Source organism: Opisthocomus hoazin, chromosome 6 (assembly GCF_030867145.1).
Source record: "Opisthocomus hoazin isolate bOpiHoa1 chromosome 6, bOpiHoa1.hap1, whole genome shotgun sequence".
Classification (NCBI taxonomy): domain Eukaryota; kingdom Metazoa; phylum Chordata; class Aves; order Opisthocomiformes; family Opisthocomidae; genus Opisthocomus; species Opisthocomus hoazin.
In genome coordinates this window covers 50025991-50044534 of record NC_134419.1, presented here as the reverse complement: position 1 = coordinate 50044534, position 18544 = coordinate 50025991, and the positions used below count along the sequence as shown (strand labels likewise).

At 40.6% G+C, this 18544-nt stretch overlaps 1 protein-coding gene across 2 annotated transcripts in view; it reads left to right on the top strand.

The window, feature by feature from the left end:
- Positions 1 to 18544, top strand: part of CCDC6 (coiled-coil domain containing 6) — a 60038-nt gene that overhangs the window by 28269 nt on the left and 13225 nt on the right. For both annotated transcript variants that reach the window (XR_012764262.1, XM_075423064.1), the window contains exons 3-6: positions 3387 to 3515; positions 8682 to 8785; positions 14442 to 14602; positions 17200 to 17356. Coding sequence is in view for 1 of the 2 variants with exons in the window: in XM_075423064.1 (XP_075279179.1) it covers positions 3387 to 3515; positions 8682 to 8785; positions 14442 to 14602; positions 17200 to 17356 (551 nt within the window). In the remaining variant the exon portion in view is untranslated. The remainder of the gene's footprint in view (positions 1 to 3386; positions 3516 to 8681; positions 8786 to 14441; positions 14603 to 17199; positions 17357 to 18544) is intronic.

The following is an 18544-nucleotide window of genomic DNA, read 5'->3' as shown; positions in this document are numbered from 1 at the left end:
GTATTTCTCATACAGTTTCCGTGTGCAATTCAAGGTCTATAAGACATTGTCAACAAGGTGACACGTTCTAACACATTTTCTTCTCCTCTTTAGCTGGCAGTCGTAGATGTATCTGTAAACAGTTGTTACTATAATTGCATATAATTAAAAACAGTTTGAAAATACTCTCTTACTTTACTAAGTAAAATAAACACTATCCACCGGTGTTTTACTAGTGGATATTTTCTCATTGTTAGCGATTCTGTTTTTCAGTGTTAGGGTTTCAGCATTAACTGATTTTTGTTTGATATAGTGATCAAAGCCAATGAAAGGGAAAAATTATTTTACCCAATTACGAGTGACAGACACCATTGATATGTGTTTGGGTATATTATTGGTATTTTTCTCCCACTTTGAATAATGAAGCTGAAAGGGCAAAGGGGAGTAGCACAATAAAGTAGGTTCATCAGAATGGGCTACAAGGATGGTGAGGGGACTGGAGCATCTGCCCTACGAGGAGAGGTTGAGGGAACTGGGCTTGTTCAGCCTGAAGAAGAGAAGGCTGCGAGGGGACCTTATAAATGCCTACAAATATCTGAAGGGTGGGTGTCAGGACGATGGGGCCAAGCTCTTTTCAATGGTGCCCAGTGACAGGACAAGGGGCAATGGGCACAAACTGAGGCACAGGAAGTTCCGTCTGAACATGAGGAAGAACTTCTTCCCTCTGAGGGTGACGGAGCACTGGAACAGGCTGCCCAGGGAGGTTGTGGAGTCTCCTTCTCTGGAGATATTCAAGACCCGCCTGGACAAGATCCTGTGCAGCCTACTGTAGGTGACCCTGCTTTGGCAGGGGGGTTGGACTTGATGACCCACAGAGGTCCCTTCCAACCCCTACTATTCTGTGATTCTGTGATTCTGTGAATGTGAGAGAGGGCTTTCATGTTATAAACCCTTTTAGTGCTCAAGGGGAAAGTGTTAGCGGGTTCTTTTTTTTCCCAGTCACTTTGCTTTCTGGTGTATTTATGTTAAAATCAAATTAGAAGATATTCGTGTAACAGGTCTCTCTTGGCTTCACTTAGGAGCTTTCTGATCAGCTGGAATGGTCCATTGGCTGCAGTATGTTCACACTCCCAAGGTAGGGTTTAGCAGGTCCTACACAGTAGCTACAGATCTAACGAGTGAGCCTCATCAGTTCCTGCGTGATGGAAATTACAGCAAGCTTTAGGAGGAATGATTTAACAAGCAAGATCGTGCTGTTGCAGCTCAATTTGTTTTAAACAATACGGTAGTTGCATTTGCATGAAGCACACGAGAGCAAGAAACAGTATTTGCTGTTAAGTTGGTTTGAGGTGCCTTCATACAACTGTACGACTGGCCCGACGCACTGGACTGTCTGCAAATGCCGGCGGTCCCCAACCACACGCTTTTCTGTTAGCAGCATCTGGATTTAGGCTGAGCAAGAGATTCTGGCTCTGTGCCTGTTTGCACCGTTTAATTTGCTAACTAAATGGAAGCTGATTACATCAACTGGCTTTGGTCTCAATTTTTAGCTAGGTTAAAAAAAAGCATCTAGCTCTTAATGAGGCAAAATGAAGATCGATGGAAGTGCAGCAAGTACCTTGAGCTAGGTGGTAATCTGCACACTGTCTGCTCCTTGGGCTCTTTGGCTGTCTTCAGTCTCAAACTATAGCTGCTATGTAGGAGTAGGGAAGGAAAGGAGAGGGCCTTACAGAGTTGTGAGACTAATTAGTGTCCTTTTCATATCAAACCTTTTTTTTTTTTTTCAACCAAGCATATCTCCAATGCTGAAGTAAGAAACACAAACAGTGTTTTCATTTAAAAGAGTGAATATTTTTTTTCCTTCTAATGAAAATCTCACTTAGCGGCCCTGCATATTCTCACACAAGAAATGAAATGGCTTTATTTCCAACTAGACAGTTTAACAAAATTTCCTAACGATTTGATCAAGAGCTGCCGTGATAGTCTCAGTGATTATCATGTTGGAGTCAAGGTGGCTTCCTCAAGTGCATAGGAATTTCCGTGAGCTTCAGAGGTTTTGGAAAATATGCTGTAATTCAGTAAGTGAAAGGAATAAATCTCACTTATTTTTTAATTACTATTCTGGTGTTTATTTTAATTTGTGAAAAATAAAATCTTTAAATTGATAAACCCTGAAAACACAGTTAAACTGTAAAATTCTCCCATATGTACATTGCCAAGTAGTTACTGTCTGCCTAGTGCTCTCTCCACACAAGCCTTTCTGCTCTGAACTCTCTGCCAGGCCGCACTGCACAGACCATTTTGTCTCTAAACAGCAGCAAACAGAACCGTATTAATGAACTAGCAATTTTAGCTTGTTTTAAAATCAATGTATATTTCTTCACTGTGGATATCCAGCAACCTTGACTTTTGTCCATGACTGTGCGGCGTGTCTCCATTTCCTCAGATTTTCCTCATGTTATGATCTTACCTATTGTTATGTGGTAGCCAGAAGAACTGGCATAGAAAATAAGCAGGTGGAAAAAAAGTGCCTTCAGTTTTCAGTGGATGGCCAGAGCACGGTGTAATTACACTGTTGTCTGTTGGTGACATTTGCTGTTCCGTAAGTCAAATTCACGTGTCCATGCCATGCTGCCAGTCACACTGCTTTATCCAGAGGAAGACTTCGATCCCTGTCTCGGAGGGATTCCATTGTGATTTTGACTAACGTTAAAAGTGACTCTACTCCAAGTCATAATTTATGTTAAAATATGGGTTTGGTTCTTTCCATCTGCTTGAGTGCTTTGAGAGTGAAGTTTTTTTCATTGAAAATATTAACTGAAAAAAAATTTCCTTGGTATTAAGAAAATTTATTACATTGGTTTGAAATAACCAGTGGTTTTGTGCCATCAAAATCTTTTGATTCTTCATAGCATAGGAATAGAAATTAGATTTATTTTTTCATTATCTTGTTGCGCAGCAGTTTCAGTAGTATGACTGCAGTCATGATTTTAAGCTTTCAAGGACGTGCTAAGATCTGCATTTTATGCATTGGGTGCTCTTGAGATGATGCATTGAGATTAAAATTAATGCTTTTGTGAACATTATGATAGTTTTTTTTACTTTTGAAATGTCTATAATTATTTTATATGCTATATATAATGTATCTATTTTGATTTGACTTTATTAAATATTTGGAAATGTAGTTTACTTCTATTTACTTTGTAAATGGAACACAGTTTAAAATGTTGCTTTTTGAAGGGCTGTTGAATGGGTTGTGCTATTTGAAGTCTTTTGAGAAGAGTTATCAGTAGGGAATTGAACATGCGATAAGAAAAAGCATGTGTAAATAAATGTATAAAAGGTGCATAATGTTTCATACTTTTATTTGTGCATTTAAAATACTTCCATGTCTCCTAAATTTATAGCTGCAGCATGAGAAAGCTGAACTGGAGCAGCATTTAGAGCAGGAACAGGAATTCCAAGTAAACAAACTGATGAAGAAGATTAAAAAACTGGAAAATGATACAATTTCAAAGCAGCTCACCCTGGAACAGGTAACTCCTTTCTTTCAAAATTATATGACTGTAAAACAAGGGATTCTGGAAAAAAAAATTACTTATTTTGTGTTATATTTGACTTAGCTTTTTAAGTATGTAAGAAACTGGGCAAGAATATAGCAAAGCCAGTCTGATATTCAAAGCAGTAAGTCATTGACATTATTTACTAGGAGAAACTTTCATTAACTTTTTTTTTCACAGCCATTATAACTTTTAGTAGCTTTGCTGTAGGCCTTCATGTCTGATGGACAGCTGTGAGTTTTGCAAGCACAACTTTTTTGCAACTAATGCTTCTTCTTGTGGTTTATCAGCTTCCACTCCCATGCTGTTAGTGAGAAAGACGGTCACTTCTGAAAGTGGTTAAGCACAGCAGTAAACGAAATGTATGTGGTCTAGTTGTGCTCTAGGTCACCTTTTGTGGCAGCTTGGATGGCAGAGGAGTCGAACTGTGAGATGTCAGCTGTGTGTATACTGAAAAAGATTTGAGATTCGACTACATGCAACTCCCTTTCTCCCTAAACAGTTATGGAGATTACAGACATAAAACACCATTTGTTTTGTTCATGTTTCCACTGGACGTTTAGACATCGGGACTGATCTTATGTCTAATTTCAGGCATGCGCATCAAAGCATCTCAGTGGCATTAGTAGGAGTCCTTTTGACTTAAAAGGCGAACTGATGAAACATATAAGCTTGTTGAAGACCTTCAGTTATTCCAGCTTGTAGAAGTCCAGTAATTTGGGTGGTGTAAATATAGTACATTTTTTCTGTGAATTTTTGTTGCTGTTCTCATCAGATGTGGAACCTTTTTGTTTCTGGTAATCTGAATTTCTACCAGTTTTGTATGACTCTCCTGTTTCTGTTTACATTGTGGCTAAGTTAATTAATGGCTGAATGATGAAATGGGTTTTCTTGATTGTGATGCTGACGTTATATATGGAGAAGTCTATGGTACAAATTGAAAAACGGAAAGGTGGGAAGATGTGGTTGCCACCAAATCTTTGACCAGCGTGGCTATCGACAGGAGATTGAAATAACTCTCGTAGCCACAAGGTGGTGGTAGCGGCCGCTCAATCAAAATCCAAAGACCGCTTACATGCCAAGCGGGCTTAGTCTTTGAAATGTTAGCATGAGCCACAGCTGAAAACTTAATGGCATTTGTTTTAGTATCGTTGTTCTAGGCAGACAGACTTGTAAAAGAATAAAATTTGAAACTTGTTCCTACGTTGGAATATCAACAATAGATTGTTCAAAAGACATGGATGGTCAAAGGTCTTTCTCTCAAATGTCTGACCTTGAAAACTTAACTTTGCTTATGAAGATGTTAAATTTGGCTGGCAGTCTTACTTAGAAATTATGCGTATTTATATGTAATGCAATGTATACTTTGTTTTCTCTTAGAGTAAGGTACAGTAAATCTTAGGTTACTTTGAACTTCAGCATGGTTTCTTCTCTTACACAAATTTAAAAAAAGCTTATTGTACTAATTAACCAGCTGAAGCAACAGTCTGTGGGGCATATCCTGTACCTAGCAAGAAACAATCAAAAGTTGTGAGCAGAGCAACGTTGCTTGTATTGTACGCATAGGAAATTAAGGAAGAGAGATTGCTACAATGCTTCAACATAAACTCTGGGAGACGTGCTAAACTGGGCTTGGAAGGAGTACTTCAGCAATGTTTTGAACATAAGTTAGGGCTGCATTACTGGAGCTATCACTGTAATCAGTGAGCCGATAGTTGCAACATATTTTCTCTGAGCTATTATTTTTAAAATAAGTAATGTGAATTATCTGTGCTTTATGTCCTTCCTCCTTTGCTGTGTCTCATATGAGCTGCTTATGCCACAGGTGATCAGTAGGTAGCCAGTTTGTAACAGTGATGGTTGCATAGAATGTTATTTCTAATTAAAAAATTAAGTTGGATCTTAGGGTTCAAATGTGATATGACTTGATTTTCTAAAGTCAGCTTGAAGTGCCGAACATTCTTCTCTGAAGGCTAATGGTGAAGAAATTTGCAACATGTGACTATTTCATTAACTGAATGTCTCAGTTAAAAAGAGCAATAATGTTCTGTGTTATAGTTCAGTGGTTTGATAGCAAATAAATAGCTGTCAGTTTTGTCCTACAGAGGCCAAGTTTGTGTAGTCTTGCTGTTACTCTTTTTAATTGCTTTTCTCTTTCATACAGTACAGTGAGCAACTAGAATTGATGCAGTTAGGAGACGAGAAACAAGAGCTAAACTGCTAATAATAATTTCCTATGACTGCTTCTTTGAAAGGAGAACATAAAATGTGTAAAATCTTCTGGAAAGATATTCTTGGAGAGCAGCAAAGAATTAAAGCTGCAAAGGGGGAGGGACAGATGAGAAGCAGAGAAGTGAAATTTGGGATAGTAGGCTTAGGCAGAGATCACGTTTAACTTTCATTGATTTGGAAGATCTCCGTTTCAGGAGGGAACAATTGTACTTGTTAGTAAGTTGACAAGAAAACTGAAGAAGCAGTAATCCAGGAATATGCAGACAGTTGGTGTTTTAGCTGCATTTGAAGTACAGTAAGTGTACGCGTGAAAGAGAGAGATGAGGAGAAACACAATTGGATGGTGAGAAGGGTTAAAAGGGATTTTTCTCTTCCTCTGAAGGGAAGATTAAGGTCCAAAAAACAAAGGAATACTTGCTCGTTTCCCTGCTGTGATAGTAAAAATGAAATGATGTTTGACTGGGATGTTACTTTGAACCCATGTAGAATGACACTAGTATTGACAGAGTTGTTGGTTTGTTCTTGAGCTATAATCCTATCCTGCTTATTTTAGTTCAGAATATTATCGTTTTCCTGATGAATTAATTGACTAGAGGTAGACTACGTTTCAAAGTACACCTGAAACTACCTAGTACAAAACAAATATACCTTATTCTCTGAATTCACACCCCTGGTTAGGATGTTGCAGTTGCTTCTGTAGGCTCAATTTTATCCTCAAAGCTTTACGGTCGCCACGCCAACGAAGGCGACAACTTGTCGCCTTCGTTGGCGTGGCGACCCTTTACTGTTGTGACACTGGGAGCAATTGGGACAACACTCAAGATGAGGAAAGGAAGATACTTGTTTCCAGTGTATTTTCATATTACTGGAAACGTGGAGGTTTAGATCTCTGTTTCACACCCCGATTTCTTTGATGTTTCCTCAGAGCGTGTCTGTCAGCCTTCAGGGCACAACACAAGGCTCATTTGTATATTGTTGTTGATGATTTGATTTTGCCATTGTGCATGCTCACCTACATGTAGATCTCTGATTAATGGACTCCCCTGCCTTGTTGATGGTTGCTATAATACTAAATGTAATCTTAGATTTTTCAAATCCAAGGTTGTAAATAATTTAGTCTGTCTTCAGATTCCAGTGTGCTCTTCTTCCTACCATTACATGAAATAGAGTTATTTTCACCAGTATGTTTTTGTGGGCTTTTTTGTTGCTAGATAAATAACATGGTTGTAAACAGACTATGTCAGAGTAGACGAGTCTAAACCATGCTGCAGTGAAGTGATGCAGAAACTGTTGCTGCAGAAGTAGTGCTCTGCAGCCGAATCTTTCTCATCATATGTTGGTACAGATAGCTGTGCAGTGTAGCGAAGGTCTATGTGCTGGTAATGTAAAAGCATGGTGTGCAGATTCCCAGAACATTTTGCATACTTTCTTCTCGCTGAATGCTGTCAGCCCCAAGCCTTGGCTGAAATAACTAACAAGGAGTGCCTGAAGGCAAAGTGCACTGTATCTCCGGTGGCTGAGCCCTTTGCCTTCGTACCACTCCAGCTCCTGCTGGTGTGGGCAGCGAAGTGTCGGTCAGGATCCAAACTCTCATCCCTCCTGTGAGGCTGAAGTGCGTTGCTCCTGACTTCTCTTTTATTGAAGAAGTGTAAGTTCCCTCAACTTCTGGAAACTCAGACATGGAAACATTTACTAAACAGTGTTTCTTTTTCTAATTATGTTCCCTGTTACTCATCAATATATGTCTATTTTTATTTATAGTAACTAATTCCTCTAAACTGTAAAGAAGAAAGTTGTACAGTCATTAAACTTGCACTGTTACCTGAAGTGCATCAGTTCAAATTTTGTTTGGGTATCTTGATATTAATATAGTGGTTAGCACAGAGCCATTACAGATTTAGATGCTGTAATAGCACTTCACCCAGTGACACAGTAAACGTGTGAGGAAACCACTTAATCTGCTTTCAGTCTTTCCATTTTGTGATGTGAGATTATTTGCCTATCATGGAAGTGGTGAGTGTTAACTAAGGCTTGACTGGGAAAAAATACCTCCATGCTATTTCCACCTGTAAAGGTGTTGATATGTGTTTCATTATTGCCACCTTCTAGAGTTCAGCTGCCAGTGTTACTTAATAAGATCGGCTGTGCCTCATAGTGTTCTGGTGTATTCTGATTAATATTTGCAGTGTATTTGTACTAAAACACTAATAATAGATTTCTTTATGTGTGGTTCTACATTATATCTACTTTTGTTAGCTTGTAGTAGAATCAAGAATGTTTGATCACACAGCAAGTGAATGGGAATAATGTCAAGTTAAGTGTTTAATTTTATAAAGCCTTTGCTAAGATAGAAATACATTTGTTTCTGCTAATAAGGGTTGATACAGTAACATTTCAGGCAGTTCACATAATTTTTTCTTTGCTATTTTTGTTATGTCGCTCTTTTATCTAATACAAGGCAAATGTGGCTTATCTTCCATTTCTGGCTTACTTAGCTGTGTTTCTTCCGCTAAAACAGTCTAGAATTTTTCAGAAGAATAAATGTTGGTGCAGTGGACAGTAAATTCAGTTTGAACTTCAGAGGTGCATGGAAGAGGAGATGTCTTTGAATAGGCTTGTCATGTCATGAGTGACAGGTTTCAAGCTCTTCCTTATTGGCCAGAAATAACAAGTTCTGTGAGAAAAATTTATGTTAAGGAGATGACAACTGTGCAACTCCTGAATCAGTTGATTGTTCACTGGCTCTGTGACCAGTGTGTTGTGCCTGATTTTTGTCTCTTCTTCACCTTCTCGTTGCTGTTGTAGAGCATCATGTAAAATTGTGGTGTTGTAGCAATGATCTTTGCTGATGACAGTTCCTTGCAAAAAAATATATTTCCATCATTTTCAATGATGGTTTTTCCTCTCCAGCTAAGACGTGAGAAGATTGACCTTGAAAATACTTTGGAACAAGAGCAAGAAGCACTAGTGAATCGTCTCTGGAAGAGGATGGATAAGCTTGAAGCAGAAAAACGGTTTGTCTTATTGCAGCGTGTTTGTTATTGTGGGAGAGATATCATTTAATACATAATGTTCTGGATTAAATATAGAATCATAGAATCATTAAGGTTGGAAAAGACCTCTAGGATCATAAAGTCCATCTGTCAACCCAACATCACCATGCCTGCTAAACCATGTCCCGAAGTGCCATATCTACATGTTTTTTGAACAGCTCCAGGGATGGTGACGCCACCACTTCCCTGGGCAGCCTGTTCCAATGCCTGACCACTCTTTCAGTAAAGAAATTTTTCCTAATAACCAATCTAAACCTCCGCTGATGCAACTTGAGGCCATTTCCTCTTGTCCTATTGCTGATTACCTGGGAGAAGAGACCAACACCTGCCTCACTAGAACCTCCTTTCAGGTAGTTGTAGAGAGCAATAAGTTCTTCCCTCAGCTTCCTCTTCTCCAGACTAAACAGCCCCAGTTCACAGAGTCACAGAATCACAGAATGGTAGGGGTTGGAAGGGACCTCTGTGGGTCATCTAGTCCAACCCCCCTGCCGAAGCAGGGTCACCTACAGCAGACTGCACAGGACCTTGTCCAGGTGGGTCTTGAATATCTCCAGAGAAGGAGACTCCACAACCTCCCTGGGCAGCCTGTTCCAGTGCTCCGTCACCCTCAGAGGGAAGAAGTTCTTCCTCATGTTCAGACGGAACTTCCTCTGCTTCAGTTTGTGCCCATTGCCCCTTGTCCTGTTGCTGGGCACTACTGAGAAGAGTCTGACCCCATCCTCCTGACACCCACCCTTGAGATATTTATAAGCAAGTATTAGGTCCCCTCGCAGCCTTCTCTTCTTCAGGCTGAACAAGCCCAGCTCCCTCAGCCTTTCCTCGCAGGAGAGATGTTCCAGTCCCCTCACCATCCTTGTAGCCCTCCGCTGGACTTTCTCCAGTAGCTCCTCATCTTTCTTGAAGTGGGGAGCCCAGAACTGGACAGAGTACTCCAGAAGAGGCCTCACTAGGGCAGTGTAGAGTGGAAGGAGAACCTCCCTCGACCTGCTGGCCACACTCCTCCTAATGCATCCCAGGATCCCGTTAGTTTTCTTGGCAGCCAGGGCACACTGCTGGCTCATGGTTAACCTGTCGTCCACCAGGACACCCAGGTCCCTCTCTGCAGAGCTGCTCTCCAGCAGGTCCGCCCCAAGCCTGTACTGATGCATGGGGTTGTTCCTCCCCAGGTGCAGGACCCTGCATTTGCCTTTTGTTGAACCTCATCAGGTTCCTCTCTGCCCAACTTTCCAGCCTGTCGAGGTCACGCTGAATGGCAGCACAGTGTATCTACCACTCCTCCCAGTTTGGTGTCATCAGCAAACTTGCTGAGGGTACATTCTAACTCTTCATCCAGGTCATTGATGAAGAAGTTAAACAAGACTGGGCCCAGTACTGACCCCTGGGGGACACCACTAGTTACTGGCCTCCAACTAGGCTCAGCGCCGCTGATGACAACCCTCTGAGTTCTGCCGTTCAGCCAGTTCTCAATCCACCTCACCGACCACTCATCCAGCCCATACTTCCTGAGCTTCCCTAGGAGGATATTATGGGAGACTGTGTCGAAAGCCTTGCTGAAGTCCAGGTAGACAACAGCCACGGCTCTCCCTTCATCTACCCAACCAGTCATGTCATCGTAGAAAGCTATTAGATTGGTCAGGCATGATTTCCCCTTGGTGAATCCATGCTGACTACTCCTGATAACCTTCTTTTCCTCCACTTGCTTGATGATGACCTCCAGGATAAGCTGCTCCATCACCTTTCCCGGGATGGAGGTGAGGCTGAGCGGCCTGTAGTTCCCTCGGTCCTCCTTCTTGCCCTTTTTGAAGATTGGAGTGACATTGGCCTTTCTCCAGTCCTCGGACACGTCTCCTGTCCTCCAGGACCTCTCAAAGATGATGGAGAGTGGCTCAGCAACGACATCCGCCAGCTCCCTCAGCACTCGTGGGTGCATTCCATCGGGGCCCATGGATTTGTGGGCATCCAGATTGCCTAAGCGATCCGTCATGCAGTCCTCCTCGACCAAGGGAAAGTCATCCTCTCTGTGAGCGTCTCTTAACTCCGGGGCCTGGGATTCCTGAGGGCCTGCCTTGCCACTGAATACTGAAGCAAAGAAGGCATTCAGCAGCTCTGCCTTCTCTGCATCCTCTGTCACCAGGACACCCGCCTCATTCAGCAGCGGCCCCACGTTGTCCCTAGCCTTCCTTTTGCTGCTGATGTAGTTGAAGAAGCGTTTCTTGTTGTTTCTGACATCCCTTGCCAGCTTCAGTTCCAGGTGGGCCTTGGCCTTCCTCGTTGCAAGTTCCCTCAGCCGCTCTTTGTAAGACTTGCTCTCTAGACCCTTCACCAGTCTTGTTGCTCTTTTTTGGACACACTCCAACACCTCAATGTCCTTCTTGCAGTGATGGGCCCAAAACTGAACACAGTACTTGAGGTGCGGCCCCACCAGTGCTGAGAACAGGGACACGATCACCTCCCTACTCCTGCTGGCCACACTATTCCTGATACAAGCCAGGATGCTGTTGGCCTTCTTGGCCACCTGGGCACAGTGCTGGGTCATGTTTAGCCAGCTGTCGACCAACACCCCCAGGTCCTTTTCTGCTGAGCAGCTCTCCAGCCACCCTTGCCTAAGCCTGTAGCGTTGCATGGGGTTGTTGTGACCGAAGTGCAGGACCCGGCATTTGGCCTTGTTGAAACTCATACAATTGGCCTTGGCCCATTGATCCAGCCTGTCCACATCCCTCTGCAGAGCCTTTCTACCCTCAAGCAGATCAACACTCCCATCCAACTTGGTGTCCTCTGCAAACTTTCTGAGGGAGCACTCAATCCCCTCATCCGGATCATTGATAAAGACATTAAACAAGATGAGCCCCAAAACTGAGCCCTGGGGGACACCACTCATGACCGGCCACCAACTGGATTTAACTCCATTCACCACAACTTTCTGTGCCTGGCTATCTAGCCAGTTCTTTATCTGGCGAAGAGTACACCCATCCAAACCATGGGCAGCTAGTTTCTCCAGGAGGATGCTGTGGCGAGCAGTGTCAAAGGCCTTACTAAATCCAGGTAGATAACATCCACAGCCTTTCCCTCATCCACTAGGTGGGTCACCTGGTCATAGAAGGAAATCAGGTTACATGTTCATCTCTCTTCCATAAGAGTGGTTTAATTTACGAAAACCTGGAAGTTAAAGCAGTTGTAACGCTCCTTGTTTACATGATGCCACATCCTTGATTGCTTAAAGTAGATGAAAGTACACAGTATTAAGGAATTACCTGGGATTATTTGAAGGAATGTGCTGAATTTCTTCGACTGCTGATAGACTCTTTTTAAAGCTGCTGGTTTGAGGTCAGCTTTATATTCATGGCCCAGCGAAAGTAACACAGTAATGTAGTGTATTTGTTTTATAGAATCTCTTGGTTTTTTCCCTGTCTGCTTGAAGATAACTTCAGCTTTTTCTCAGTGGCTTGCACTCGTGTCGTTGAGACTTCCCGCTGCTCCTTCAGTAGAAGTTAAGACAGTGAGACGTTATATTCCTGGCAAAGCTAAAGTTAAAAATATGTGTTAAAGCAACTGTCTTTTTAATGCCTTATTATGAGAAGTCTGTTTTTGGGGGGCAGTAGGGGAGAAGAGGTGAATAATACCTTGTTTTCTTCTACATGTTTAAGGAGAATTATGTTAGTGTCACTTTGTGAATCTTGACTGGGGCCTCGGAAAACACGTGAGCCTAGGTGAACTGCAGGTTTTGTAGTTTGATTTCGGAACCTGCTGTGTGGAAGGTGCTCTGAAGAGCTACATGTGATCACAGAATCATAGAATGATAAGGGTTGGAAGGGACCTTAAAGGTCATCCGGTTCCACCCCCCCACCATGAGTGGGGACACCTTCCTCGAGACCAGGTTGCTCAGAGCTCCATCCAGCCTGGCCTTGAACACTTCCAGGGAGGGGGCAGCCACAGCTTCTCTGGGCAACCTGTGCCAGGGCCTCACCAACCTCATGGTGAAGAATTCCTTCCTAATATCTAAATCTGCCCTCTTTTAGTTTACAGCCATTCCCCCTTGTCCTATCACTACCCACCCTTGTGAAAAGCCCCTCTCCATCCTTCCTGTAGGCCCCCTTCAGGTACTGGAAGGCTGCTCTAAGGTCACCCCGGAGCCTTCTCTTCTCCAGGCTGAACAGCCCCAAATCCTTCAGCCTGTCCTCTAGGAGAGGTACTCCAGCCCTCTGATCATCTTCGTGGCCCTCCTCTGGACCCGCTCCAACACATCCATGTCCTTCTTATGCTGGGGGCTCCAGAGCTGGACGCAGGACTCCAGGTGGGGTCTCACGAGAGCAGAGTAGAGGGGCAGAATCCCCTCCCTCGACCTGCTGGCTACACTGCTCTTGATGCAGCCCAGGATACGGTTGGCTTTCTGGGCTGCAAGCACACATTGCCGGCTCATGTTGAGCTTCTCATCCAGCAGTACCCCCAGGTCCTTCTCCTCAGGGCTGCTCTCGAGCCGCTCTCTGCCCAGCCTGTACTTGTGTTTCGGATTGCCCTGACCCAGGTGTAGGACCTTGCACTTGGCCTTGTTGAACTTCATGCGGTTCACGCAGGCCCACCTCTCCAGCCTGTCAAGGTCCCTCTGAATGGCATCCCTTCCCTCCAGCGTGTCAATCCGTAGCAGGTTAGGCCTTTGGTAGGATTTTTATACATCTTAGATTTAAAGCCTTCATTAAGCCAAACTGTTTCTGGTTTAGTTTATCTCAGACTGTGTGCCTTGTTACGAGGAGCTATGGTGGGGTCAGACTATGCTTTAGTACCACTTTGTATGGTATGTGTTCAAAATAGGCCATGCGCAGGGCTGCGCTTGCATAGTGCTGTCCCTGCTCTTTAAGACAGAGTTGGATCTGGCCAGTCAACATGTTTCTAGTGAAGAACAGTTTCATGCTTTCAGGCTGAAAAATACTTCATATGTTAACTCCAAAAATCATCGTTTAGAACATTTAATATCTACCATATGCTTATTTCATTATAATAGATGTTCATTACTCCTGAATTTACAGTTATTTGAGGTATTTGAAATCTTGACTACATGGAATACCTTTCTGTTTGGAGATTTAAAAAAATAGAGGGGCGGGGAGGGATACTGTTTCACTATGTTTCAGAAAATGCCTGTGAAGTTTTCTCTTGTGGTAATAGTGAAATGCAGAGAAGTTTGTGTTTTACCATAGGCATACTTCACTCATCTTTTCATCTTTAATGTATGTTCTTCCTCTAAGAACACAAGTGTAAAAACTCATAAGAGATTAAATGAATTTGCTTAGAAATGATTTTGTGGAATAAGTAACATTGGAGTATAAAACTGAGGTAACTATATATGGTCCAGAATTTGTTTCTCCTGAACTCTGTGCAGAAATGTTTGGGAGTGTCAGTGTCTGAATATTTTAAAAAATCCATTTGTGCTTGGACAACAAATTTTACTCTTTTTTTTATTTTGAGTTAAAAAAGAAAGCATTATAAATCCTCCCAAAATTCTTTCCCAAAACCAGTAGTTAAGTCTTACATGCCTGTCAGAATCCTTGCAGTGGCTTTCTGGAGGATTTAAGGAGTTTTCTTTTCATTAGAGTTGAAGGTAAAGTTTGTACTATTTTCCATACAGAATTTTGCAGGAGAAATTAGACCAGCCAGTATCTGCTCCACCATCACCCAGAGACATATCAATGGAGATAGATTCTCCAGAGAATATGATGAGACATATCAGATTTTTAAAGAATGAAGTGGAGAGGTTAAAGAAACAACTGAGGGCTGCACAGTTACAGCGTGAGTAAACAACTTGTTTTAAATGTTTTTCAGTTTGTGTAATGTAAGATTTTTATATATACTGTCATGATTTTTAATTTAAAGTAGAAGTGGAAGAAAATAGGGTGAGTTTGGATTAATACATTTCCATAATTGCAATATTGCTCAGCAATGTATTTATACTGCAGTGCGACTTTTTTGTTTGATTTTTTTTTTTTTAGCTTTATAAGTGTGTCTGGAAGAATCAACAAGTATTTCTTGCATATTTTGGGCCAGAAAAAAATGTTTCTATTTTTTTTTTTCTTTTTTCTTTTTTTTTCAGAGACTTAGCAGTATTTCAACAGAGATTTTTCAAAACATGCTTATGAACTACTTTGTTAAAAGTCTTGTTATAAATTAAGAATTACTCAAAAGTATTAACAGCTAGTAAAATAAAGTTCAGTTGTATACAAGAATTTCACTTGTTAATGGTTGCAGCTACCTTTAAATAATTGTTTGTAGCTATGTTAGGCTAATTGTTCAGGCAGTTGTTCAACTTCACAATGTAGCAGAACAAGTAATCTTATTTTGTTCTTACGTATGTAAGAACACTTTGAAGGTGGACAGAATAAAGAGTTGGGTAGAAGTCCTTGTGTTTCTGTTGTGAGAAATGTCATGGACCCTTGACCAGAAGTGGAAAGCCTGCTTTCTGCCCTGCCTTTCAAGAGAAGAGGCTACGGCTCCGAGCGCATGGTCTCAGCTGGCAGGAAGGTCGCTTGTGCTTTGCTGTGATCTTTGCAGTGCCAATCCTTCATTCCCTCATTCTAAATCTAAAATTTCTACCTGAGTTTCATCAGTCCTGCCTAGTTCCTAGTTTAGAAGCACTATACTTCAATTGATAGGTGAGTAGATACCTAACCATATAGACAGAAAAAAGTGGGTGAGTGCGAAACGGGCAATATTCTCCCCCTCTAGCATTGCTGGTCTTGACAGACTGACTGGAATATTTCAACCGCTGTTTAGAGAAATAGCTTGTCAGAAGCAGCAGTCTTCGTTAGAGACAGAGATGATGGGAGAGTGCTCTTTTGCAGAGGCCTTTTGCGTAAGTTTGTGGTATTAATAATTTGTGTCAGTTAAAAGAAGATAAGGACTGCTAATCTTTGTACTCACTAATTGTGCACTGCAGCCTTCACTTACTGAGCTTCCGAAAGAGAGCAAGACCTTAGATTTAAAGTACTCTGTACAAATCCAGCTTAATAAATTTCATTTCAAATACTCTTTATTATTTTTAAGTGGTTTCTTTTTGAATTATTGTGATTTAGGGTGAAAATTTAGAAATATTTAAAGTCAAATTCTCATTGAAATTAAGATCAAGGCTTAGAAGTACTGTTCCCTTTGTGAACAGATTAAACAGAGCTGTTTAAATCTCTGAATAGCAATACTGATAGAAATGGTGGATGTGCTGGGCTGCAAGCAGAAGATGAAACTGAAATATGGTTTTCAGTTTGGTGTTTGCAATATGTGGTCATTAGAGAACCTGTAGTATTATTAATAAAAGCTTAATAAGATCTGCTTACTAAATTCTGATATTGGTATTACATTTTGTATTCCTGAAGTGCACTTACTTCTAGTCTAGGAACTGTTTTGGTATAATAATAAAGTGATACTGTTACATTTGGAAGCGGTATTTCCACAGAAGAGAGCTAAATCACGTATTGTTGATAGTTTGTGAACAGTCTTCTAAAACAGGAATATTCTTTTGATTGAAGGGTGGTGCATAAAGAAGTGATCACAAAGCGTGAAGAATCGTAAAATTTTTTTTACTATTAAGGAATTCACTGTAAACTCAATCAAACATTAGGAACCCTCACAAATTACATTGTGTGTCCTAAGTCTTCATCGTGTGTTCCAATTTATTTAAATATAACCTGCCAAAGAGCTTCGTAGCTTTGCATAATTTGATTTTATCACTTTAAATAGCCTGTGATAGCAGACCATTTAAGTGATGTTTGCTGAACTTGTTTAGAAATGCAAAGTCAAATTCTCCTTTGATGTAAAGAGTAAGCCACTTGTTGGCTTTTAATGTCAGTACGTGTTGTGCTGGCCAGTCTCTTATGATAAAATGTGTAATTGAAAGCATGCTACGGAATACACGAAAGGTAGCGACTTAATACAAGTTTGAGTGTTTTGGGCTTCAAAACTTGTTTTGTGCTTCCTCCTTCGAAATGGAAATATACTTGTAAAATAATTTCTTCTGTGTTGCAGTAAAATCTTTGTAAACTTGGAATAGCATTATTTTCGTGAAATCATTGTGTTTCTTCCTCACAGTTTTGGTTTTAATTTTTTTCATTACTTTTTTCCTTTCTTTTCAAATTCATTTAAGTAAATACTTAAAACTTCTATTTTCGCTTTTTACCTTTTATTTCCAAAATTACTGTCAACCAGTAAGTTGTTTTAGTAGCTCTTGTTCTGAATTAGGCTTTGAACTAATGACTTAGAGATGAGAATTTTGAGTGATCCATCCTGAGCATTTTTTACACCCTTATTCTTGAAGTGCTGGAGTAAAATTAGGCACAGTGTATGTGCCTGTCTGTGGAACTGAATTTTTAATCAAATGTTAACAAAATTCTGAATTTTAGATTCAGAGAAGATGGCACAATATTTAGAAGAGGAGCGACATATGAGAGAAGAAAACTTGAGACTTCAAAGAAAATTACAGAGGGAAATGGAACGTAGGGAAGCACTCTGCAGGCAACTGTCAGAAAGTGAATCCAGCTTGGAAATGGACGATGAAAGGTTTGTATTTTCTAGCCATCCAGAAATGTTGGCATTGAGCTTATTAATCAATACTCATACTTATTTTTTAACATTACTCAAGAAATATTTATAGAAATAACCTGTATGTGGGTCTAATATATGTATCGAATTTCAGCATGGTCCAGGAATATCTTCAGTAGAATTGTAACAAACTTGTGTAGAAATTGCATTAGTTTTTACAGTGAGAAAGAAAATATTTTCTATATGAAGATTGCTTACAGTTATTTTAAAGTATATTGAAATAAATATAGCAGTGAACTTGAGATTCAGGACCATTTGATCGTAGTACCTTTGTTTTGCCCCTAACTTGATAACTGTGAGGAATTCTGTGAGGTAGGAGTAATGTCCTTACTTGGGGCTAATTTGTCCTTTGCAGAAAGTAAAATGCGTTCAGCCAAATACAAAGGGATACTGTGTACAGCTTACAGAGAGGAAACAATTCCAGGACTGTTATGTGGTTCTTGATGTCCAAGCCATAACATCCTTGATTTTTTTTTTCTCTACTGCAAGGTGCCTTGCTTGCACTGACCTTACAGATAGTCTTGAGCTTTTCATGGATTTATATGATGCCTTTTAGTGTTTTCTCATGTCATAGTCATATGACACTGTTATATCTTGAAAGAGGTTTTTAAGTACACTTTGAATAAAACATTCTTATTTCTTATCAAATGCTCATTATCTTGTACTCTTTTACATTATTTTGGATTTGTAGTGGTCCTTTAAAAAGAAGAAGTTACTCTGTGCTGTGTATTCTTCTGATGCTGAGATATTTCTTCTTGGGACATCAGTATATTTGTTAAAAGCCATAATTTACCAGAAACAGAGTACCAGATATTTTGTTTCAGTGAGCACCCTGAAGTTCAAGGTAGTGTTTTCATTTTAGTGAAATATTAGGTAACTGACGTATATTGCAGTAGCACCTGGTATTAAGATGTAGTGAATGCTATATAAATTAAATTGTTGGAAACACAGGGTTCTGCTGTTTGAACCTACTTTTATTAGCCTAATCTTTTCTGCCGATATATACATTGTAGTGGAAACACAGTCAAAATGTAAATCCATGTGAATTACCAGTATTATTCCAAAAATGTAGAGTAGCCTGATAATTTTTTTTCAACGAGTTGATATATTCAAATTTAAACCAAATTTGGTATCACTACAGTGTGC